The sequence below is a fragment of the Harpia harpyja genome, chromosome 19, assembly GCF_026419915.1.
Source record: "Harpia harpyja isolate bHarHar1 chromosome 19, bHarHar1 primary haplotype, whole genome shotgun sequence".
In the NCBI taxonomy this organism is placed as follows: domain Eukaryota; kingdom Metazoa; phylum Chordata; class Aves; order Accipitriformes; family Accipitridae; genus Harpia; species Harpia harpyja.
This window is the reverse complement of record NC_068958.1, coordinates 1,496,020-1,520,282: the sequence shown is the minus strand read 5'-3', so window position 1 is coordinate 1,520,282 and position 24,263 is coordinate 1,496,020. Positions and strand designations below refer to the sequence as shown.

General features: G+C 49.2%; 1 protein-coding gene across 2 annotated transcripts in view; it reads left to right on the top strand.

Moving 5' to 3' along the window:
* Window positions 1-6,820: 6,820 nt before the first annotated feature.
* Window positions 6,821-24,263, top strand: part of ADGRD2 (adhesion G protein-coupled receptor D2) — a 32,950-nt gene continuing 15,507 nt past the window's right edge. Inside the window, exons 1-18 of one of the 2 annotated variants that reach the window (XM_052815852.1) lie at window positions 6,821-7,078; window positions 11,362-11,439; window positions 11,527-11,590; window positions 12,311-12,541; window positions 13,285-13,938; window positions 14,547-14,645; window positions 15,134-15,219; window positions 15,574-15,855; window positions 17,238-17,349; window positions 17,738-17,872; window positions 18,183-18,303; window positions 19,093-19,198; window positions 20,063-20,118; window positions 21,233-21,359; window positions 21,472-21,575; window positions 22,248-22,350; window positions 22,975-23,128; window positions 23,906-24,039. In XM_052815852.1, coding sequence (XP_052671812.1) covers window positions 11,392-11,439; window positions 11,527-11,590; window positions 12,311-12,541; window positions 13,285-13,938; window positions 14,547-14,645; window positions 15,134-15,219; window positions 15,574-15,855; window positions 17,238-17,349; window positions 17,738-17,872; window positions 18,183-18,303; window positions 19,093-19,198; window positions 20,063-20,118; window positions 21,233-21,359; window positions 21,472-21,575; window positions 22,248-22,350; window positions 22,975-23,128; window positions 23,906-24,039 — 2,616 coding nt within the window. In that variant the 5' untranslated portion in view covers window positions 6,821-7,078; window positions 11,362-11,391. Of the gene's footprint in view, window positions 7,079-9,721; window positions 9,829-11,361; window positions 11,440-11,526; window positions 11,591-12,310; window positions 12,542-13,284; window positions 13,939-14,546; window positions 14,646-15,133; window positions 15,220-15,573; window positions 15,856-17,237; window positions 17,350-17,737; window positions 17,873-18,182; window positions 18,304-19,092; window positions 19,199-20,062; window positions 20,119-21,232; window positions 21,360-21,471; window positions 21,576-22,247; window positions 22,351-22,974; window positions 23,129-23,905; window positions 24,040-24,263 lie in introns of those variants that run through there. The other variant, XM_052815853.1, reaches the window with a different exon arrangement.

Here is a 24,263-nt window from a genome sequence, read left to right as displayed (position 1 = left end):
TCTAGAATCAGGGTGTTGCAAAAAGTAAAGTCTTAGCAGATGAGGCTTTTGATCCTGTAGAGGCAGGAGTGGTTTTATGTAACAGGATAGAGTGATGGGCAGAGGGTTTCCATTGTTCCAGCACGCTGATGGAATAACTTGGCACCTGAACCTGTTTGTTTAAGGTTTTCAAACGACAGCCAGACAACCCTGATAGCCACAGTCAGCCCAACAGCTGCACACACTGAGACAGTCTCGAGCGCACCGTTAGGTAAAAGTCAGTAAGGATCCCAGTATAGCGCTGGTGGAGTGTGGTGCCCAGTAGCTTGTGGCTATAGGACTGGTGCCTACAATCGTTCAAAATGAAAGCTGACAAATCAGCCCTGGCACATGCAGGTCAATTGGCAGTCAATTAGAGAAACCCAACAAATGCTTTCTTGTGCTATGAGTAGCCACACTTGTATCTCTGGTGCATGAAGTCCAGATAACTGAACGGCTGACTGCCCTTATGTTCAACGTCTGTCTGCAGAACTCGTGGGAGAATATACTGGGGCCCTGCACCATCCAACCCTGCATGGGACTGGTTTCGATTAGAGCTGGCCAGAGGCAACGCAAATTGTCCAGAAGCTGAAAGCACATACTGCAGTTGCGCCTGAACCCTAGTCACGGCTGTGTCTTGTGCATATTCCAACAAACGCTCACCAGTTCCCAAACTAGCCAGCAACTCCTGTAATGTCCCAAGGTGAACTTGTGTTAGGAGTGGAGCCAGGCAGAGAGATAATCACTGAACTGGAGAATAAATGCACCATGTGTCTCTCCTGTACAAAACCACTCTAATTTCAAACATCTTGCCTCAACAACGATCTGTTAACAAACTGCAGGCCAAGAATCTGTCAGAAGAATTTAAATACAATTCTGACAAGATCAGAACTAGATAGACTAAAACTTTACCATCCTGTGGCTAAACCAAAGCTAATCGAGTAAGCGCTTGCCTGGGTTGGGACAGAAGGTGATCTCTCGGGGATCTTCTTTGTTGTACAACTGTAGCTTCTGAAAGCAGGAGATTTATTTGAGGTGTTTAAACTCATTACGGGAAATAGAGAGTTGACCTGAGTCCAAGAGGGTGTCTTCATTACCCTGAAAACTGAAAGAAGAGGTTGAAGCTGGGAGCAGACAAGTGTTGCAGTGAACAGGATGATGCAAGTTCCCAAGAGTTTCTGAAAGAACCATTTTCTGAACGGGAAAAAGTTGCTGGCAGAAGTGTAGATGTAAGAAATAGGCTGTCTCTCTCCAAAGGAGGGGGACAAATTAAGTACACGGGAAGCCCTTTGCTTGCTTTCAGCTAAATGCTGTGTGGCTAGAAAATCAAGAAAGCCCAATGCTGATCTTACGCTATTTTCTAGCATTATGATACTCAAATCATTATGCTACTGTCTATCACTTGTCAATACTGTTTAGGAGAAGTGCCTGAATTTCTGGTGTTCTGTTGACAATTGCAAAAGTCCTTCTGTTAGTAGTGTTGGGTTGGAGTTTTCAGCTTTATTTAGGTTCTGGCAGAACAAGCTGGCAAAACTACACAAGTTGGAAGAGGAGGAGGAGGAGAGTTTCAGGTATGAAGAGGTCTCTGTGCCACTCTCTGAGATGCTGCTGCGTGTCATGAAAAGGGATGTGAAGTGGGGAGTCCATCTGGACTGTGAATATGCATTTGAGTTGACTGAACATGACTGCAGAGTGCAGCCATTTTTAAGACAGGCTAAACTTCTAAAAATAGGTGTTGGTAACCTGTAAGTGTTCACATTTTGCAGAGCATTTGGGGCAGCAGGTAGGGGCTGTATATATATTATGGCTGTAACCTGCTGTATTGCAGGAAAAGTGTCTCCCATTTGCACTGAGGAGTACCACTAGATGTGAGTGAAGTGGGAAGAAAAATACAGTGGGAATACTGAGCAGCAAGGACCCAATCTTAAACTGGGGTGATGGGGAGCTGAGCAGCCAGGAGTACTGCATCTGGCATGAAGAAAACTGCAGGGAAGTAGGGAGTGATGCCTGGCGCTTGAAAAACAACCTGCTGCAGATGCTGCTGTTCTTGCAGGTATGTGTGGATCACAGCCCACAGCTTCCCTGGCTCTGCTTACTCCTCTCTGAGAATATTGGTGTCCTCTAGTGGGTTCAGCGTCTTCCAAATGTTGCAGTTGGGCTCAAGCTACACCAGGGATGGCTGGGAAGAGTGAAGGGAGTCTCTTAGAAATGGGCAAGCTGTTAGACTGGGGTCTTCCTAGCTTTGAGAATGCCTTATATGCAGATTGTCCCTTCATAATCCAAGGGTGGGTCTGTACTTAGATCACTGCATTCTTTCCTCTCTGCCTGCAGAAAACAGGTGAGTACAGTAGAGTTGACACTGGGCTAGAAAATCTAAACGATCACCTGGTTTGCACCCAAAAGGATGGAAGGAGGTGAGTGTGACAGCCTAATCTGAGCAGTGACTTGTCCTTGAGGGAGCAATTACACGTCCTGTGAATCTTTGGTTCTTTCTGTGCTTTCATTGCCAAGTACTACCCCTTCGTTCCAACTTGGGCAGGGAAAGCCAAGGCAGTGTTAGAAGAGATGGCTCTTTTCTGTGAACGTGAAAGCAACATGTGGAGCTTCTATTGTAACACCTGAGTGTATTTTATAATTGTGTGGTCTGTAATTTATAGCCTTGAATATCCTCATTTAATCTTTATTACTGGTATCTCTGTGACCAGAATCTAGCTTAATGTCCTGATTCTGACAGAGATGAGAAAAGCTGATGAGTAGGGAAGTGTCCAATTGCCTCATGCAAATGGACAAGTGATGATAAACCCATAATACTGCTTTGGAGCTGAGTCTGTGTTTCATCCCATGGGACCCCAAACTCTTTTGTCTCCCCTGGGATCACAACAGGAACCACTGAACATCCTAGAGGTAAAACTGAGAGTAGCTCAGATACTGACAGCAGCTGATCAACTGCTGAACTGATCATTCCAGCCTCACAGGATTAATTATCTGGCGCTGGGAAAAAGCTCCACTCTGTACCTGGTGGGAGCAAAGCCTCACATCCTTTTTAAGCTATGAAAGCCATAATTAGTTTTCTTACCACTCACTGTTGCTTTGTATAAATAGCCATAAGGTATTTTAAAGAGTCTTGTGTGTGTGGGTAGGTCTGCTTTGCTGGGCAAGAGCGCATACTGCAGGGACACTCTGACTCCATGGCCAGCCCAGGGAGGGTCTCCAAGGAGGCACCGTGGCCCCAGGGGACCGCTGTGTCCCTCAGGGCTGCTCGTGCTCCTTGGCATGATACCTGCGTGTAGGCACAGGTCTCCCAGCACTGGCTATTGGATGCACATATTGATGTTGCACAGTGTGGGAGAGCGCAGAAATAAGGGGGAACCTCCTTGCAGATGCCTGGACTAGTCTAACCAAAATACTGCTCCAAAACTGCGGAGGCACCCAGGGCTCAGCCAGACACAACACGCTTCCTCTTTCTCAACATCTGTATTCCTGTAAGTTGATATGGAACTGCTGATGCTGGTTGTTTGTAGACCTTCCCTCCTGTCTTGTGACTGACGTGATTAAATCCAGTAAAGAGACGGTTTCTCTATTGCCAGGTTCCTGCAGCAAAAACTTGGGCCATCTGCTTAATGGTCTGTTGTGTTTCTGGTCGCATGGTGCTGCAGTACTGGCTGGAGCTCTGCTGATGAGCAACAGTCACGTATGGAAAGCTTTACCCTTTAATGTGAAAAATGGGAAAGACAGATGCAATCTGGGTCTAATATTTTTCTTGTACTTTTTCCTCTCATCTCTCAGGAGCTCTCTTGTTGCTGCCTTTCCTCACTCTGTCTGAGCACCAGAGCCCCTCTTTTTACCTGATAAAGCAGGCACAGAGTCACTGTCCCCTGAAGCGAGCTCCCTGCCTCAGGGCTGTTACTCAGAGTCTCCAGAGGTTATAAACCATCTCGCCATGATGTTTGTGTATCTGAGCCCGTGCGTATCGACTAGCCCCATTGCTTCGAAATGCACCACACAGGAATAACAGTTTGCAAACTTTTTGCTAGCTGTGATTACAGGTTAAAGTAGAACCACAGTCTGGTTAAACCAGCAAACCCCTTTATTAGAAAACTATGGAAAACGGATATCAGAGAGATTTAGTGTTTCAAAGACGATCAGAACCAAATGCCCTGTGTTGCTGGTAGGAGGATGGGAGATTTAGGAGTAGCTAGTAGCTTGAGAAAAAAAACAAAGATGGATGAATATTAAAGGCAGGTCCTATTTTTTCTATTAAGTTTCTAGGCTACACAGATTTGTTATAAATGATGGCACTAAATAACCAGCCGTGCCCAAGCTCCCCTGAAAGGCCCTCTAATATCAGCAGCTGATGCCCTCCTGCGCAGGGACACAATTGGGTCTGTTCCTCCAGACAATACACCTGTCACTGGGAAACATAAAGCTGGCAATTAGCAGGGGAGGCTCTGTGTTGCGCTTTCATCCCAGACAATAAGAAGGGCCTGGAAGAGTGAGATTAAGGCTGGCATGTCCACAAGAGATTGTTGAAACAAACCTCACTGAGGCTTGGGGGCATTTAAGAAACAAAACCAACAAAATAAAACCCTGGTTAAATCTAACTCTACAAACAAGTCTAGAAAGCAAAATAGGACTGGAATAGGATCATTGGCCTTAGAAATATAAGCCTGGGGTTGTGGAGGAAAGACTTTCCTCTCAGCTGAGATATCTTGTAGGTGTCAGTGGTGTATCATAGGCAATTAACACCAGGCAGGGTTCTGCACACCAAAGCCACAGTGGGAGTTCTGCATTGCTTAGACAGGACTAGGACTAAGCACCAGCATCTGTGGAATAGATTTTTTACCCAACTAATGCAAGTTCTAAGCCCTGGGCAATACTCCATACTTGGCATTCTGAATGTTTAAACATCTCCCAAATTACTAACCCTATAAAGGCCCTGAAAGCAATGCGGCAACACAAGTAGTCTCAGCTGCTTCTTGTGACCAGTACTGAAACTGGAAGGGAAGCAGCTGACCACCTCAGCCGCTTTAGAATGCACTACGAGAATAAACTAAATTGATCAGCAAGTCTCAAACTTTTTTTCTGCTGGCACAGGAATTCTTCCAACACGCAGGCATCAGGAAAGCCACAGAGATAAATTAGGAAAACCTTTTCCTTACTATCAGTTTCATCTCCCCAGGCATATAACTTACGATTGCCATATGCCACAAAATAATGTCTCTGTGGGTCTTCAGTGATAGATCCCAAACTGTACTTTCAGCAGTGCACTAAACAGGGAGAGGAGACAGAGATACTGCAGAGCTCTTGCACGGCTTCCTATTTGCAAGCAGTTGAGGTGTGACTCATGTGCTGAAGGCAGGCCACGTTGCTGCTAACGGGGGCATGGTGGGGTGAGGACTGCAGGGTGAATTGTACGTTTTGCTGCGCGAGGAGGTGAGCTGGTACAGACAGGCTCTTGAGACCTACACGTTTGGGTCACCCTGTCCCCTTGGGGAGGTATTGCTCTTCCTGCTTGTGAATTTGTGCCTTCTCCCCTTAGCTTCCTGGGGTACATATACCTGACATACCACACTCTTGATGTGAAGCTTGTAACGTCAAGAAGTTTGGTCAACGCTGATGTGACAGTCTTGAAAGAAGAGGGGGAGAGGAAATTGAGAGAACTAGACAAATAATGGGGTTGCCAAACTTGGAGGTGTCTGGCCGTAAAAGCAAATCAGTGTAGACCTTTAGTGTGCAGAATAAGGACTCTTGTTTGGAAACACGAAGAATTAGCTTGAACCCATGTCCTCCTGTCTCTCTCGTGCAGAGCTGTGAATGTGAAATTGCATCCACAATCCAAAGTCCAAAGAGCAAATTGTGCACTTGATGACTGCTGCTAGCTAGCTTGGCTGGTCAGTGGTTGCTGTGTAGCTACAGGCCAGTCTTCTGTGCATGGAGGTTAGGTGGTGATGCTGTGACTTTGTCCAGAGGAGGTGAAAGAATTGTCTAGGTTTTTTCCAGGCCCTGCTGCTTCTGATAGTTTGCTCCATGTGAGAGTGATAACGTGTGTTAATAGCTTGCTTGGGGTGACAGACATGGGATGTCCTGGACTGATGTCTCCCCGTCAGCTGGAACAGCGGGAAGTTGTGCCATGACCGGATCACTGCAATGCAGCGTTAATTGCTTCCTGAATACTGATGAATCTTCTTTTGGGAAAGCTGACCTGGAGGTCCTGCAGGAACAGAAGCCAGCAGCCTTTCAGGCAGCTGGAGTTCATGGGACAGCAAGGTCCCATTTCTCTGCACACACGGGAATCTCGGGGGTGTGGGGAGGAAAAGGAGAGGAGCCTTAGCATGGAAGTGTCTGTTCCAGGGATGTGTTAAATATGCGGGCTGAGAACACACTCAGAAATTCATTAGTCCTGTTCTGTTTCAGTGGTAGACTGTCCATTCTCAGCCTTAAGTCTGCCACAGACTTTTATTTGGGGAAGTTACACACTGCCCGTATGCAATGCCCTTATGCAGGGGTGGATGGCATTTGATAGAAGGCTTTTTTGGTGGGACTGGAAAGCAGAAGTGGTTTAGCCCCATAGAAGCAGCTTGGAGTTTTAGTTTCTGCATGTGAGAGACATCTGAGCTCTGTCTGCGTTCCTCAGGGAAGTGCCTGAATTAGAGGCAGCAGAAGGCTCCGATTCTTACCTGTGCACTCACAAACAGCCCAACTGCCCCTTTTCAAGTGCTCGGCATTAGGCAAGAGAGAAGCAGCAACTGCTTCACTCTTCTTTCTGAATAATAAGTAGTTGGACAGCCAAAGATGGTTTATTAGGATGGAGACTCTGTGCTTTCAGTTCCTTCCAAATGCTACGACAGAAGTATCCCTTGCAGAAGCAGAGAAACATCCATATGCAGATAAATAAGGGTACCACGGAAGCTTTGAACGGCAGAAGCAGCACTTGTATCAGTGTGAGGCATCAGCACCAAACAGCAGCTTGTGAAATTTTCGGATGTGTGAAAGTGAAAAATAATTGAGATACGGCAGGCATGTGACATACTTTCACAGCCCCAGTACTGGGGGGAGGGAGGTAAGTCTGCATCTCTTCTGCAAATGCCTCCTAAGTCAACACTTGGCAAGCCCTGCCTCAGGTCAGAAGCGAATCTAATTCAAAGTCTCTGTGACATTAAATGCCAATAGGAGGAGCTGGGTCAGAGAGAGGGTCAGTTTTGTGCAGTAAAAAGTGGGAAAAAACAAACACTACATTGGAATAACATTTGCAGCTGGGCTAGGGAAATGTTATTTTGAAGGATAACTCTGCAAGGGACAGGCTTGCAACACAACCTAGTGATCTCTGACACACACAGCGCTTTGTTCCATTTTTCAATGCATCTTGCTTAGACACATGGCTTTCTACTCCACTTGGCAAATATTTGATTTATAAAGATTAACATGTTGCTAGCCCATGTGCTGGGAAGCTCTTCCAAGGGTTGTGTGAAAGATGTGCCTTGAGGGTGGCAGATCAGGGTTTAGTAACTGGTAAGAATAACACTTCTTAAAATGCACCTGAGCTGATTTTTTTAATTGACTGTGTGTAAACAGAATTGCAACCTATTTAAAAATAAGCTAACCCAGAGTGACAGCAGCACCCAAACTGCGCAACACAATTTGCCCTTTGCTCAGCTGCTTATTAGAGAGATTTACAGGCATTAAAAGTACATTGGGATTTTACCATCTAACCATCCCAAGGTCATATGTCTGCTTGCCAAGGTCTTCTTGCACTGGCTGGACACCTCTTAACTCCAAGAACTCTGTTATTTCTAATTTATTTTGAGATGTATGAATGGAGGCTGACTTCAGGAACTGCAGTTGCCTTAAGGAGACAGCTGACTGGCTAGAATATTTGCTTTGTGGGAATTAGTGCCAATACAATGATGAATTACCAACACTGGTGGTGACGACTTTGCTGCCATGGCAAGGAGCAAACAGATGGCAGTGCCCACATGTGCATGTGGCTGCAGGAAATCCTCTGGAGAGCAGAGAGGTCTGAAGGAAGCATCCAACAGGCCAGGCACTGGACCCTGCTTTGTGGACTTGCTCAGCAGCCCAGGAGCCTGCATTCTTTGGGGCCTTTTAGGTGTGATTTTAGGTGACAGGACAATGAGGTGCCAATTTCTAGCTTCCACTTGCTGGCTGTGACCTTTGCTTTGAAACGCCAGCAAAGCATTCTTGCCAGAGTCTCTAGAACCGTCCTTGATGCCAGCCGAAGCATCAAATCTTATTTGAAAGTCCAGTGTGTAATTGTGGAAGTTAGTTCAAATTTAAATCCAGAGAAGTTGTGTCGGTGAGGTTAGAAACTCAGGCAGCATTCAGTGAGCACAGGAAACTTTTCTTCACTTCTCTGCATGTGCACAGAGGATGGTTTATTTGTATGGCTATAGAAAAGAGGAGTGATGCTGGAGGCTGTGGGCTGGATTCCATTTCTAATGCTACCAGAAAACTGCATTTAGTGCTGTTACAAAAGGTGTTTAATTCTGTCTAAGACGTGGGCATAAAGAAAATTGTTTACTATCTACAAGAAAGCCAGAGAGGAACCTTTTACAAGACCATGCAGTGATAGGACAAGCAGTAATGGCTTCAAACTGAAAGAGGGTAGATTTAGATTAGATGTAAGGAAGAAGTTCTTCCCGGTGAGGGTGGTGAGGCACTGGAACAGGTTGCCCAGAGAAGTTGTGGATGCCCCATCCCTGGAAGTGTTCAAGGCCAGGTCGGATGGGGCTTTAAGCAACCTGGTCTAGTGGAAGGTGTCCCTGCCCATGGCAGGGGGGTTGGAACGAGATGATCTTTAAGGTCCCTTCCAACCCAAACCATTCTAGGATTCTGATTCTATGATCTGCTGGGGAACTCTGCTCTTATTAAACCTAATCCAGCCTTAAGTTTGAAAAACACTTTGCACTTTCCCACTGAAGATCTTTGTTGTAAACTTGGGCTTTGCCTCATACACTTTGCTCCCTCCATCACCGAGGGAAGTAGGATCCAGTTTTGGCCAAACCGCAGCGAGCAGCAGAGCCCTCTCCCGGTGCTGCCATGCTGCTTTGCAAGCCTTTGGCCCTCTGTGCCGTGCTGTCCGTGAGTGCCAGGCCATTTCCCAACTGGCAGCGGTGACTAAGCAGCCCGGAGCAGCTGCCTCCAAGGTCCATTCTTCTGTGAGAGATTTACTGCAGCGAGCAGAGGCGCTGGGATGTGATAATTGCCTTCATTCCCGGACGAAGACTCCGAAGAACAAAAGCCAGTTGCCCGTGAATCCATGGTGTGATTCAAGCATTCGCTTGGAGGGGAGGAGTGGGAACTGTGTGCCTGTTGCTGTAGCAGGCACTAACCAAAAGAGCAGCTCTGTCCTGCAAGGCGGGGAGCGCTGCCGGCCCATGGAGGTGGCCTGGGCCCTCCAGCCTTCACGTCCTCCCCGGGGCTGCCGCGGGCCCAGGCTTGAGGAAACGCTGGAAGGCTAAAGCCACTCTGCGAGGAAATCTCACCAGGGATGCGCTGGAGCTTCTGCAGGTTTGACGCTGATTTTCAGCCCTGCCCCTGCTCATTGCACGACCCCGGGTCTTTTGTTTGTCCTCCCGGACATCTCCTCTAGAGCTGACCTTCTTCACCTGCGCTGCTGGGCATGCCGGTATGAGACTCTTGCTACTGTGAGGATCCCTGGTAGCTCCCCCCCCACACCCCCGCCTGATTTTTCTGCCAAGACCACGTGCCAGATTTCCTGGGAAGCTTTGCCGGCGACTTCCATGGAGAAGTGACCGCCGGGGAAGGAGATCCCCCGCGCTGCTAGCACAGGTGGCGGAGCGGGGAGGATTGCGAGCGCTTTGCCATTAGCGGGGCTGAGGCGGCGGGGAGCCGAGTGCGCCGGCGGAGCCGTCCCGGGGAGCGGGGGGTGGGATGCGGGGGGGTGCCGGCCGCCCAGCCGCGGCCCCGCGGGGCCGCTGCCCATCTCGGTGCCGCACGGCTGCGGCGGCCAGACGGCCCCGGTGCTGGCGGGGCGGGGGAGCCGCGGAGCTGCGCGGAGCCCGGCACGGAGGAGGCCGGGCGTGCTGCCGGCCGGCTGCGGGGCGCGGGGTGCGGAGCGGGGCGCGGGGTGCGGAGCGGACCCGCGGCGGGAGCCCGCTGTCCGTCGGGGCCGTCGCTGCCAACCCCCCCGGCCCCCCCAGCTGCGCTTCGGAGCCGAGGCGGCTCCCGCGGCCAGCCCGGCATCTCGGGCTTGTCCTGCCGGCGGCTGTGCTGGGGGTAGCCCCCCCTTCCCCCGGGCTCCCCAGTACGGCGTTAGACCCTCGCTGCCGGCTGGATCCCTGGTAACGCCCCCCCCCCCCCGCTGCCGTATTTTTCATGCCAAGACCGTGCTCCAGATTTCCCGTGGTAGCATCTCCAGGGGCTTCCATGGGCAGCTGCCCGTGGCTCCCGCCGCTCACCCATCAGATGAGCGCAGAGGCAAACGTACTTCTCCCTGGAGGGCTTGGAGCTGTGTTCTGCTTATAAAGTCACTGCGGAACTTTGGAAGACTGTTGGTGAACATATTTAGAGTCCGGGCTTCAGAACTGATCTCCTTAGTCCCTTAGCAGCAAAGTGCTTAAATGTGTGCTTTTGCTGTGCACACAGGAGAGTCCCATTGAGAGCAAAGAGATTACTCACGGCTGGCAGTGTCGGTGCCGAGAGACAGCTTTAGGACTTGTTTGCATTGGAGAGCACATTGCCAGTTTCCATGTTTGTATCTTTACATACCCATATCTACGACTTTACTAGATTTTCTACAGCCATGCACTCAGGCTTTCCCTCCACCAGCCCAGAGCTGGTGCAGCGGGGGCTCAGCAGCCAAATCCTGATGTTGGGCAGCTCTCCGGGATGGCTCGGTGGTACTGAGCTGCGTGTTCAGGCACTGCTCATGGAGGCTGGATTTACTGGTCTGCAGGATCTGTTCTGGTGCTGTATTCCCGCGGGCTTTAAAAGAAATGAGAAAAGCTGCCAGTGATGTGACACTGTTTAATGATGCAATTTATGATGGCTTTTTTATTTAGTTAATGCAGATAAAGAGGCTCTGCTAACTTGCCTGTCTATTAATATCACACATCTGTATATGTTTTATGATTAATTATTCTGTATCCTGGAAACAAATGTTAAACTGAGACCTTGAGTTCTTTAAGAAGAGCTGAGAATTATTTTGATGGGATACTACCCAGGACAGGTATTTCAGACAGAGTCATTTTCTCTTTTTTGAATCAAGACTTTCAGAGGAAAGCAGCCTTGTCTGAGAGCTAAGTTTCTGCAGAATGCTTCTGTCTCTGTAATGCATCCCTAGTAATATTTTGTTTATTCTAGCAAAAGGTGAAAGCTTTCCAGCTGGTCAGCATGTTTAGGAGAGACTCGAGACTTGATTCTTGGTTTTTCAGCCTTCTGGTGAGTTTTACAGTAATTTTTATAATTTGAGTATTTGAGATAATATTAATGCTTTATATGAATGTTACAAAACATCCTCTCCAACAGGTCAGTACTCTGTCCAGGAGTCTCTTTGCCTTTGCAGCCCTTGCCAAGAATCAGACTTCTAAAGGTTAGTGTTTTTATCAGTACTGCTGTATGTTTTTACAAGCAATATTCAGCATAGAGAAACAATGCATAAAAAGGTGTCCAGTGGCAGAAACAAAGGTAAAGAAACTTTTTCTGATACCCTGTTTTGTGCCTGAAATTATATTTGTATAGCTAAGTGTTTGCTTGGCTAACTGTGAAATTACTGTCTAAAATCAGTTAAGTACTGCTCAGCTGCTAGTCTTTGTGCTGCTGCAAACAAAACAGATTATTTTGCTCTTGCAAATTGCATCTGCAAATGCAGGAGCTGGTAGGAGCTGGGAAATTGGAATGAAATGAGAAAATTTGGTTGTACATAACTGCTTTGAACAGCTACCCTGAGGGCAATCCCTAGGCGTACCACAGTGAGCTTTTTCTTCGGACTGAGCTCAGCATGGTTTTGTGTGTCCCACAGATGTGTGGCCAGCTCCAGCCCTAGGCCAGCGATTCAGTTTGTGAGTGGACCCACAGATGTCCCTCATTTTAGGTCCAATATAGTCTGGACTCTTCTGTCACACTGTGCCCACTGAACATCCGGAGGGCTGGATACGGAAATGAGCTCCTGCCTTCAGCTTCTCCGGGGTGCACCAGGCAGTATTTGTAAATGCTTGGGGATGCTGCAAGAGAATGACCCTGTAGTGTACATGGCACAAAAGTGGGTCAGAGAGGCTTTCTGTTTCTCCACGTTGCATGTGTCTTTCTCCAGGTTTTGCTCCTGTCACGATTGAGACCTCAAGACACATGTATGAATATGTGGCCACTGCTTTGGACTGGTGGCATGCAGACAGATACTGCGAACGACGCTTTTCCCAGTTGCTTTTTGAACCCCAAGACAGTGAGCGAGCTTCCTTTAGCAAACTGCTGCAGTCCCACAGCATCAGAGGTTCTGTCTGGCTAAATGAAAGGGATGGTTTCCTGCACAAACCGAAATGGAGACGTGAGTATAAGTGGGCTTGGACTATTGGGAGACATGTTCACTGCTGGAACTTTTTCATTCTGAAAAATTAATCTGACTGGAAAAGTCGCCACTTGTTTTTCATTGTCACTGTGGTAACACCTAGGACCTCTAGTCACAAGCTGGAACTGGCAGCGTGAACAACAGTGATCCCAGCACATCAGCTGGTCACTGTCAAGATTTTTTAATGCATTGCAACAGATGGGAGTTACAAAGTTTCTCCTCTGCTCTGTCCTCCTATACCATCTCGCTGTAAAGCAGGTCTGGCTTTGCTCAGCCTCACCATTTGTGACCTGTGGGTCCTGCACAGCAATGATATTAGAGACAGGACCAGGAGAACGGGCGTTCCCCAGCAGCAAGGCACCGCATGGCAGATGCCTCAAAGGTCTTATTTGACTATGCTTTTGGTTGCTATAGCATGGGATGCTTGGGAACATGCTGTTCCTTCCATACTCATTGTTTGCAATCCTCTTTGCTAGAAAACTAAGTTTCTGGAAATTACACTTGCTGAAATGATGCAATCTCAGCTTGCCTGCCTTCCTGATCCCCTCCAGGTACGGGGGAAGCAGAAGCCTTGCTGCATGCTTACAGGATGTCCTTGCCTGCCGGGTCCATGAGTTCTTAGCTTGAGTAGGAGGCCAGACCCAATACATCATCCCAGTGGAAGATGATCAGGCTTTGGCCCATGCTTCTTCCTTTACGTTGGCTGAAATTTCTCCTTCTAGGGGACCACATTGTACCAGTCCTGGTATTCAGAGACAAAACAGACACAAAATATGTGAAGGTGCTCTCTGACTTCCCAGCACTGCCTGCTGTCACAGCCTGCGCCCACCTCCAATGGGACACCACGACCCAGGAGATTGCTACCATCTTCTCCTATGCTGTGCCAGCTTTTATTAATGAGTTCCAGCTCCGTGGCTTTGTTGACGAGGAAGGCTTTGTTCGATTTGCTCTCATAGTCCACGGGCACCATTCGCCATACCTGCCCGTGTTCCGCGCTGATGGACAGTGGCATCACTTCTGCGTGACCTGGCAGCAGGAAAATGGGACCTGGGCCATCTACGCCGACGGTAAAAGGAGAGCCTCTGCCAGCGGTTTGTGTGCTGTGGGGCCGTCTGCCCCCCAGGCCATCTACGGCCAGGGGACTTTCATAATTGGGCAGGATCAAGATTCCCTGGGGGGCACCTTCAGGGAGAAAGAGTCCTTCAGTGGGAACATCACTGACTTGCACATCTGGCAGAAAGTCCTCAGTGCAGAACAGATTGAGAAAGTTCGGTCGTGCTGGGTGGTAGAGCAAGACCTTGTATTTGGGTGGAGCTCAAACGCTCTGGAGGTTGAAAGCACCGTTCAGGAGATGACTGCACAGTTCCTTTGCCCGGGTAAGTCTCATTACCCTCGCTGCTTCAGCTCCCTTCTGCAGCGTGGGGTCAGCATGCAGGGATAGTCCGAGAAGCCAGTCCCATCCTTAGGGAATTTGGTGCAGTTTCTGGAATGATGCTTCTCCTTCAGGAAGGAGAGCAGAAGCACATTCTGAGCTGGGCTGGGCAGTTTACAAATCGTACTTAAAGGCACAATCATCACTAAACCCTTGGTCATTGAAGACACCTGCAATGACCCTAGCAATGACAGCTGTTCAGATGTCCTGGGCTAATTACAGGCTTTCTCGTCTACTGAGAGAAATGGCTTACTTGTCAGCGATGCTGTTTCCTGGGATTTGCACACGTGGTGCTTTGATGCTGTGCTGGGAGGAGGGATTCAGTCTCTCAGCCAGACTGGCGTGACATTACTGATAAATCACAAACTCAGGACCTGGCACTGCCACCTCCTCCCAGTCCCTGCTCTGCTCTGGCTCTGGGGCTGCTCCAGGAGCAGTCCACAGCTTTTGTCTTCAACAGGGTTTGTGGGCTGCTTGCAGGAAGCATGATACTTGCTGGGGATGGCGTGTCTCTGGGGGACCTGGGCCTTCTGTTTGTGTGTGTTTCCACAGGGCCTGTTGAGGAATGCCGAGTTTTTGAAGCTGGCAGCAGTGGATTCAGTTACACATCCTGTTTGCAGTCTTTGCCTTTTATCTGTCGCTACAGAAAGGGTACAGCATGTTATTTGTTTATTCATTACTTCCATGGCATTCACTCCTGGAGGTCCTCGCTAGGATGATGGCCAGTGATGGGAAGGCCTTGTGTCTGCTCTGAAGCGATCACGTGCAAAACCTGCTGTAGCTGTGATTTTGCTTCGGTTGCATGCACTCTGACAGGTTATTTTGCTGTTCTCCAGTTAAGCAGTGGTTGTACACGTTACATGGCTTCTGGATGCAATGCTATAGAGTGCCTTCCAATCCAGGCATCTCCAGACTTGTTGGCTGGGGGACATGGGGAGGAGGCAGAAAAGAAGTGTTAGACTGTCTCTCCAGGTGGGATCTTGTACTAGAAATAAAATACAGCTGTGAAGTCTCCTTGCCCTGACTGTCCTACAAACTTACCCACCATCTGAGGACCATTCCCCAGGCTTTGAACGTGGCATGTGTTTACCACGCTGCTAGACACCACAGCAATGGTTATGCTTTTGTTTTATTCTCAGATGCATACTGGCAACTGAAAAAAGCTCAGCTGGAATCCAGCCATTCGCTTGTCAGCCGTGTGAACACACTTGCAGAGAGGACTGTGGTGAGTCCTGCAGTCCCAATGCTGGCATCTGACATCGGGAGCAGGCAGGAGCTGTTGGGGTGGAGTTGCTGGCACCTACTGGTGTTTGAGGCCAGCAGTTATGCCTGTGGCCTTTTCTGAGCTGCTGTCAGAGAGTGTGACCAATACAGCCGTAACTCATAGTGTGATCAAACAAGCAAAGCGTTGCTTCAGATTGACTCGTCTCACTGAGATTGAGAGGTTGGACAAGAGAGTTCAAAATGTCAAGGCAGATCTCCTTCCCCTAAGAGAAGCCTGGGTGGCCAGGCAGGTGTCCTCACACCAGCGAGGGCATGCAGGGCTCTGCACTGAACTAAAACATCTTTTCCATGGCAGATTCCTGAGAACTTCTTCACAAGCGACATCCAAGACATGAACCTCTCTGTTGCTCTTGGTGCTCTTGATGTCTTGGCAACTGTTCTGAGGGGAGGAGAGACACCCATGCTGGAGTCGTCTGACCTCCTTGCAGTGCTTCAGTTACTAAAGCAAGTTTCTGATGTGGAAGTCCAGGAGGGAGAGGAGCTGGAGATGTTGGAGCAATTGGGGCAGTATTACGTGGAAGTGACTGAGTTAATCTTGGAAGAGCAGAATATTGAAACGTGGTCATCAGTCAGCCAGGTAACGGTGTCACAAGCAGTCTGGCCGCAGTGTGCCACATCTGTTCATCTTGTTCATCAGTGTGCCACATCTGTTCATCTGTGCAGCTTCTTGGCCTGCTGTATGACCACAGGCTGAGGACCTGTCCTTGCCTGGTCACGTGTAGTCTTTCTGGCTGTATTCTGGAGCTTGTGAAAATGCTGCAAGCATGGGCACGGAGCCTCTTTGCCAGCTCAGATAAGGGCCATCTGCCTTACTGTTGCCTCATTTGTTGGAGATGCAAACAAGTTCTTCTGCAAACAAGTGCAGTCAAGTGGTGCCTTCCTTGCAAACCCCTCCAGTGGTTGCCTCTGCTCCCTTCAAGCTTCTCCACTTTGTCAGCCTGGATTTACAGGATTACACACAGTTTGCAGATTCCCGGTGCTTTGTAGATTCCTTGCTCCCACATCCTGCTGTCTCTGGCAGGGCAATGCTCTTCACTTTATAGTTTGTTCTATTTTCCGTGGGTGGGCTGCCAAGGAGCTATCTGTCATCAGCCCCCCACGCTGTTCAAAACACCGTCAGGCTTTGCGTGAGGGATTTACATCATCCCACCGCTGTTAGGATTTTCTCCATTAGCTTCTTCCCTTCTCACATGGGTCTTTTGTGTCTGTTGTATGGTCTGCACTTTCCACCCGTCTTTGGGAAATGTGTGACAGCGTCTGGCCTGGCCAGTGCTCCAGGAACCAAGCCAGGGACCTCCAGAGTCGAAAGGATGCTGAATAGTTCAGAGTTTACCTCATCGCTTGGAGTTGCTTAGGTCTCCGTGGCCACAATTACTCACAGCTTCTCGATAGTGGCATAAAACCAGCTCTGGCCCAGTGTAGCTGGTACAGCAGATATATCTGCTGAAGGAGAAAGGGTTTGAGTTTGTGTAGTGCAGGGGTGGCACTTGTGTTGCCCAATACATGCAGGACCTTGAGTAAATGGGCCGCCCAATACACGCAGGACCTTGAGTAAATGGGCCAGCCACCTGCTACCCTTCCAGCAGTGGAGCCTATTTCTGGGTGAAACCTTTTCCAGAAAGAGAGGAAGCAGCTGTTCTACAGCTTTGCAAAAATCAGGAGTCAGATCTAAAAATCTACTTTCTTTCCAGAAGCTTATTTAGTTATTTATTTCCATGCAGGTTTAATGGCTTTTTGTAAAGACCAGCAAGTTTCCCTCATTGCCAGTCTCATCTCCTTGCTGAAGGAACCGGGAACATCCTTTAGTGAAGAAATCAAAGAAAAGCAAAGCAAAAGCCTTGAGTCCTAACTTCTCTTTTTCTGCCAAGGGCCAAGCATTTAAGAAAACTTGTGTGAGCTGTGGGAAGTGTGAGCTGGCAGTGCAGGTGCTGATTTCCATTGCTATCTCTGTGTTTGCAGGTTATCAGAGGGCCTATGGCTGTTGTTGAGCTCTGCGACAGAATGGTGTCACACTTAGCCCCACTGCTGACTGCAGGGAGGACAAAGATCACAATCCAGCATGGGAATGTCGGTGAGTGGCACTGGCAGAGCTGGGGGAGAGCATCTCACTGGGACGCAGCTTAGTCATCCCATCTGGTTCCCAGTGCAAGTCCACTCCTGGCACCTCTCCTCCTCTGGCTCATCTCTTGCTAACCCTACAGCCTTCTCCCCATTTTCTCTGTGCAGAAGTGTTACAGTGTGGGGGAATCTCTCACACTGTGGGTTGTAAGGAGATTGTAAGAAACATTTGGGCGCAGGAGACAAACTGAGCCCAGATGCACATGGTTTGCACTGAAGCGGATCTGTCTGCTGCTGCGGGTCTTGGCTGGGCTTATAATGTCCCTGTGGTACTTTGCTGTAGCAGTAGCTCTGGAGGAAGACTGAATCCTGGTTCAGTACTTGATTTTACCCCTCCACAGGGATGGAGGTCAGGAAGCTGGAGCTGAGCAGGCAGGAGCTGAGCAGTCAGGCGTACCTGGTCCAGAGCCCCGAGAAAGGCAGGCATGACCTCATTGAAGTTCCCACAGAAGAAGTGCAAAGACTGAAAGCCAGAGGTAGGTTATGATACCTGTGCTTCCCTGGGTCTCCCCTTGGCACTTGTGCAGCATCCTCCTTAACGGCACAAACTCTTTACCCTGCACACATGCAGTCTGGAGAGGTGTGGGGAGGAGATGCCACTGGTGAAAGGGAGATGGGCTGTGGGGGAGAGATTATCTACAGCCTCTCTACAGACACAGCTTGGAGCTGTGGGTTCCCTGGACCCCCAGTATCACACCTCCAGATTAGGGCAGCGGTGCTGAAGCCTGGGCTGCTTAGAGCTGCCCTGTGGGCTTGCACCCATCCTGCAACGCTCTATCCCTCCAGGTCTCCGCAGAGTCATGGTGAAGAACATGTGGTTTGGCTACGGCTCCCTGCAGCGCTGCCTGTCCGGCGCGGGCAGCAGTGCTGTCTTCCAGGACGTGGCTGCCTCTGACGGAGGACAGAAGTGAGTGAAACAAAAACCCCTCCGCACCCCAGGGCTGCCCTCTTAGCACCACAGGAGAATTCATTTCCAAGTCTGCGTTGAGTCTCTCGGTGCCTCTCTTTTGGGGTCACCTCCACCTTGCTCCATCCCATCCCGCTTGTCCTTGTCCCTGCTTTCTCCAACACGCGTGTGGAGATCGGACAATGGAAAGGGGCTCCCGAACCAGTGCTTTGTGGAGGCAGGGGCCTGAGCTCTGCGCCGGGGCTGCCTGTGGTGTCCCTTGTGCATGCCTCTGGTTCCCCCGAGGTTATCTGCTCTGCTGGGGGGTGTCCGGGGACGGAGCCTGGGGGCTGCTGCAGGGTCCCCTCCGGCTGGGGCTGAAGCTGCTGGAGCCGGGGTGCTTCTGCAGATGGTGGCTCGCAGAAGTGGTGGGAGCAGAGCCCTGCTGCTCTCCGGGGAGCTCGCCGAACACTAGGTGGGGATGGCAGCCCGCACATCCCGGCGCACACGCCGCTCCTGCGGTCCAGCTTTGGCTCAGCCATTGTGCTGCTCAGCTGGCAACCGCTTAGGATGCTCCAGTGCCTCCTCTGTACGGTCACCTCCTGCAGTTACGGGAGGGGTAGTGGTGGTTTCTGTTTGGCAGGTAATCTCAAGTACCTTCTGCCCTGTGCCCAGGCCCTTTGCTGGAGGCACTGAAGCACTCCAAAAGTGGCTCCAGATCTCTCCAGCTGTCTTGTATGATGTGAGATCCTGTTTTCTGAGCACGTCTGGTGGTTCCTGTGCCTGTGAGTGGCATGCTTTCCCTGACAGGTACCTGAGCACCACGGTGGGCACTGCTGTGATCTCATCTGCTCTGCTCAGTGACTACCAGGAGATCAGCACGTCTGTGCGCTACCGCCTGCAGCACCGTGTCCAGGTACCCTGAGGAGGGGCTGTACTTCCCAGCCACCTCCCCTGCCAGCGGCATCGCGCAGCCGGACCCGGCAGGCTGTGCCCAGCCTTGGCTCAAGGCCTCCAGAGCTCTTGGACTTAAGGGTGTCCCATGCCCACGTCTCTCACCTTGACTCCTTTTTCCCTGGGGAGGTGTTTGTCCTTGTCCTGGTTTCAGCTGGGATAGAGTTAATTGTCTTCCTAGTAGCTGGTACAGTGCTATGTTTTGAGTTCAGTATGAGAAGAATGTTGATAACACTGATATTTTCAGTTGTTGCTGAGTAATGTTTAGTCTAAAGTCAAGGATTTTTCAGCTTCTCATGCCCAGCCAGCAAGAAGCTGGAGGGGCACAAGAAGTTGGCACAGGACACAGCCAGGGCACCTGACCCAAACTGGCCAACGGTGTATTCCATACCATGTGACGTCACGTCTAGTATATAAACTGGGGGGAGTGGGGGTGGGGGATCGCCGCTCGGGGACTAACTGGGTGTCGATCGGCGGGTGGTGAGCAATTGCGCTGTGCATCATTTGTAGATTCCAATCCTTTCATTATTACTGTTGTCATTTTATTAGTGTCATCATTATCATTATTAGTTTCTTCTTTTCTGTTCTATTAAACCGTTCTTATCTCAACCCACAAGTTTTACTTCTTTTCCCGATTTTCTCCCCCATCCCACTGGGTGGGGGGGGGGTGAGTGAGCGGCTGCGTGGTGCTTAGTTGCTGGCTGGGGTTAAACCACGACAGTCCTGTGCTGACAGACCTTGTTGCAGCCTAGTGAGTGAGCTGCATCAGTCTGCATACAGTGCGTGCATGGCTGTGTGATCTCTTCTTCTCCCTCTCTGCCTGCAGGACCTGCCCGATAAGCTGGTGGGGCCCATCTGTGCCTTCTGGAACTTCAGCCTCAGGTGCCTTGTTTCAGTTCAAGTCCCTAGATTTATGAGCTTTTATTTCCACTGGAAAACCAAACATAACAATATAAATGTAATGGTAAGAGCAGGGATCTGTAATTCTTTGCCTGCTTTACATGCTGGCATCCTCTATCTGCTGGAGTAGAGCGCTCTCCTGGGAAGATTTCCTTTGGGAAAGTCACTCATGAGGAAGTGACCTTTAATGAGGTATATACAACTAAAATGGAAAGCCCTAGTTAATTATGATAGTTGCCTGCAACAAAGAAGGGTTGGTCCAAGATATATAGCCCAACAGACATGCAGGACTCCCGGCCTCATACATACTGCTTGGCATTGAGATGTGTTTTTACTGAACGTCACCACAGTGAGAGCACTGAAACTGTAATATATTATGGATTGGTAATTAAGTCATTCAAGTGCAGAAAAACTCCTTAGAGTCCCAGCCTTGTAACAGGCATGGATGGTTTGGGGAAGGTGGGAAGAGGGTGTTTTCGGAAGCAGCTGGTTACTGCACAAACAGTTCCACTAGCCCTGCTCTGAATTTGATCTTCCCTTGGTACCGAGGCAGGCTCAGAGGAGCTGTGCTGGCAGTGAGGACAGAGCTGACCCACCACAGCCTTGGTCCCTGCACAGGGAATTCAGATCTGGAGCTTTGCTGGCTGCCCAGGCAGCGGAGAGCAGCTGGCTGTCTTGTCCTGAAGATCAAGAGACCGGTGGAACCGCACAGGGTACCTGGCAGGCCAAGCTGATGGAGAGGATTAGACGTGCCTGGTCCAGTGATGCTCTCAGTTAATGTGCTGTAAAACGAGCTCTTCCCAGAGCTGTGCAATTACTGAGTTCTGTTTAAAGCAGTGATGGCTGAACTGGGCTTTTTAACGCACACTTTGATACTAGACGTATTTTCTCGTGCATGCCTGCTGGATAAGGCAAACCTGCTGAGACGCAGGATGAGCCAAAGGGAAGTCCATATGAAGACCTGTCTCTGATAGCCTCTTCTTCCTCCTTTCAACTCTGCTTCTTCTGGGAGAATGAAATTCCCTTAACACCTTGGCTTTCTGTTGAAGTGGATGGTAATTTCCATATGTTTTCTCTGTTTTTTGCTGCATGTTAGCCCAGATGCTGGTGGAATGTGGTCCACAGCTGGCTGCTCTGTGGTGACATCTCTCCCAGACTCCACTACGTGTTTTTGCAACCACACCACAAATTTTGCTGTCCTGCTGCAGGTGTACGAGATGCAGGTAAGCGAGGAGCCTTTCTCTGCCACTCTGTGGAGTGGATGCCAGCACTGCGAGCAGCCTGTGGTTAATTTGTGGGGGTTTTGTGTCTTCTGTTGTTTCATGATTGGAGCAGAGGACCACCAAGGAGGAGCTCACACTGCAGACTTTGACTTTTATTGGATGTGGAGTTTCATTCTGTGCCTTGATAGTTACCTTCATTTTATTCTTGGCAGTTGGGTAAGAAAAGTCCAGACACTTGTAGCCTTCTCTGTATTATTTGTTCGCTATTTTGCTTCAGAACAAGTATACAACCAAGGTATCCTTTGTCAGTGTGGGGTGATGCAGGTGCACGGAGAGAGGCTGGGGAGCTGCGCTGGTGGTCAGTAGCAGTGGGGAGGGAGGGGAGCGGTTGTCGTTGGCTAGGGAGGGGGTGCAGGGCTGGTTGTTTCTGTGGAGATGCTTGTGTGAGCTGTGCACACACCTGAGTGTCCGTGGAAAGATTTTTATCAGTGGCTAATAATGTTTACCATAAAAGCTGCTCTGCTAGAGTTCATTTTTATAAAATAAATGGAGCAAAGCCTATTTCTTCAATTGCCAACCCTTCTGTGTCACTTGGCAAGCACAGAGATCTGCCTTGTGAGCACGGCAGTGTCTCCCTCCACCTCCTCCCTGCTGCCTGTTCCTTGGAGCACTGGCCAAGGTCTGAGCAGCCGTACCCGAGCGCATCCCCAGCACCAAGGGCGTGCACACCAGGGCAGTCCCCTGCCTCGTTGGACTGTCGTCTTTGCAGTGAGTAGCAGAGAGATGGCAGGTCACCCAGGCAGGTCTGCGCAGCCCAGCAAGGAGTAGTGAGAAGACGTGCACCCTTTCATTTGACTGCAGCTGAGGGCTTCCCCTCTCCTTCCTCAGTGTCCCCAAGAGTGAACGAACAACCGTGCACAAGAACCTGATCTTTGCATTAGCTGCAGCAGAAGCTCTGCTCATGTTCAGTGAACTGGCCAAGACCAACCAGGTAAGCTCACCAGAAAGTGTCCTGTTCAGCCAGCAGAACCAGGCCTGCTCAAGCATTACTGTCAGGGCAAACAGAACAGAAGTGTAATCCCTTTTATTAATGTTTCGTTAAATACCTGTAACTTGCATCTAGGAAAGAATTGTGTCTCTGTGTTTGGAGATATACATATACGCATTGTGCAATCTGTCAGGAAAATTCACCTCTTTTTTCTGACAGTTTGTTTCTGGCAAAAAAATCCTTCAGGAAATTTAAGTAGTTATAAAACAGCAACGAACAGTTCTGTCCCTTTCTGTGTCCTCTTTCACATCCCGGGGCTGGATCAAGCAGCTCTGAGATGAGAGACCTGCAAGGAAGGTCCAAGAACTGCAGGAAAAGATGCTATCAGTTCCCTCTTCTGTGGTTTGAGATGGTCACACAGATGAAATGAGTGTGAGCTGCAGCAGTTGGACTATTCATGTGTTGCAATTTTAAGAACTCTTCCTGGTGCTTGTGGATGTTTAAATGCATTTCTGCACATTCTGCAGCATAAATTGCAGGCTGCTCTCTTCTTCCTGATCACACGGACTCAGAAGCTCCCAGAGGACTCCTCCTCCTGAAACGGCGTGTGATTTCTCTTCTCTCCAGGTGGTGTGTTTCATGGTCACTGCCTGCCTTCATCTCTTCTTCATGGCAGCCTTTTCATGGATGCTGGTAGAGGGGCTTCTCCTGTGGAGCAAAGTGGTAGCGGTCAACATGAGTGAAGACAGGAGAATGAAGTTCTACTATGTGACAGGCTGGGGTATCTACAGACTCCTCTGCTTTGGGCGCTCAGAAAAACATGTCAATTTTTTGTCTAGCAAAAGTTTCAATAGGAGAGCTTCCCGAATGTTTGGTTTGATTCAATATGAGAGCCGGGTGTCACTACTCTGCAGAGGCTTTCTTACCTTTTATCTGTCAAATTGCCAGTCTTAGAATATAAGTTTAAAAGCATTTCTGTTATTTTTCTAAATCCAAGAGTTCAATACAAAAAAATGGAGGAGGAAGGTTATGGTAAGTTCTTGTTCTTGGAGAGCATTACTACTGTCTGATAGTAATTAAAATATAAATATGTTCCTGACTAAGCACCCTTTATTCTGAGTAAGCCCTTTAGGGACATAGAATTCATTTGAATAAACTGAATTTCCTATCAAGGAAGGTCAGTGCTCCTTGCAAAACACACACATAGTTGGACATTGGGTCCAACTGGTTCAAGTATTTTGGATTGGTTTATGTCTTTGATTGTCCATTTTGTTAAAAAAGCAATCTGAGGAGTAAATTGCTTTGATCAGGACTCAGGACTTGGAATGCTTTATACCTAGGAGAGTGATGCTGACAGCGTATAAATCTGGTCTTGCAGAGCTGGGACAGATTTCAGCTGCAGTAAATTGATGTTGCTCGTGGGGTTTCAGAGGCTAAGCTGGCTCACGCTGGAGCGTGTCTGGTCATGGGGGTTTTGAAGCAATTGTCTAGAGCACAGCTGACCTGCATGGGACATCTCTGGTTTTCCTGGCATTTAATCTGTGGGTTTTTTCTGCAGGCCTTCCAGTCATTATCGTGGGTGTGACCCTTGCAACTTCCTTTAACAAGTATGTGGCAGACAACCATTGCTGGCTGAACATTCAGACCAATGTCATCTGGGCCTTTGTTGGGCCTGTTCTCTTCATCCTGGCAGTAAGTGCCAAAACCTGCCAGGAAGGCGTGATTCCTTCGTGTCTGGTTTTAGGAAAGCGTTGCAGAGTCAGGGGTGTCAGCACTTCTCTAGCTAAGGTGCTTGCTCGCAGGGCTCATTGTGCCTGCTGCTTTTATAGGAGAATTTTTGTTATGTTTTATATATACTTTCACAACACAAACAAATCTCTTTACCCAAATCAGCTTTTTTATAGAAAAAAGTGCTT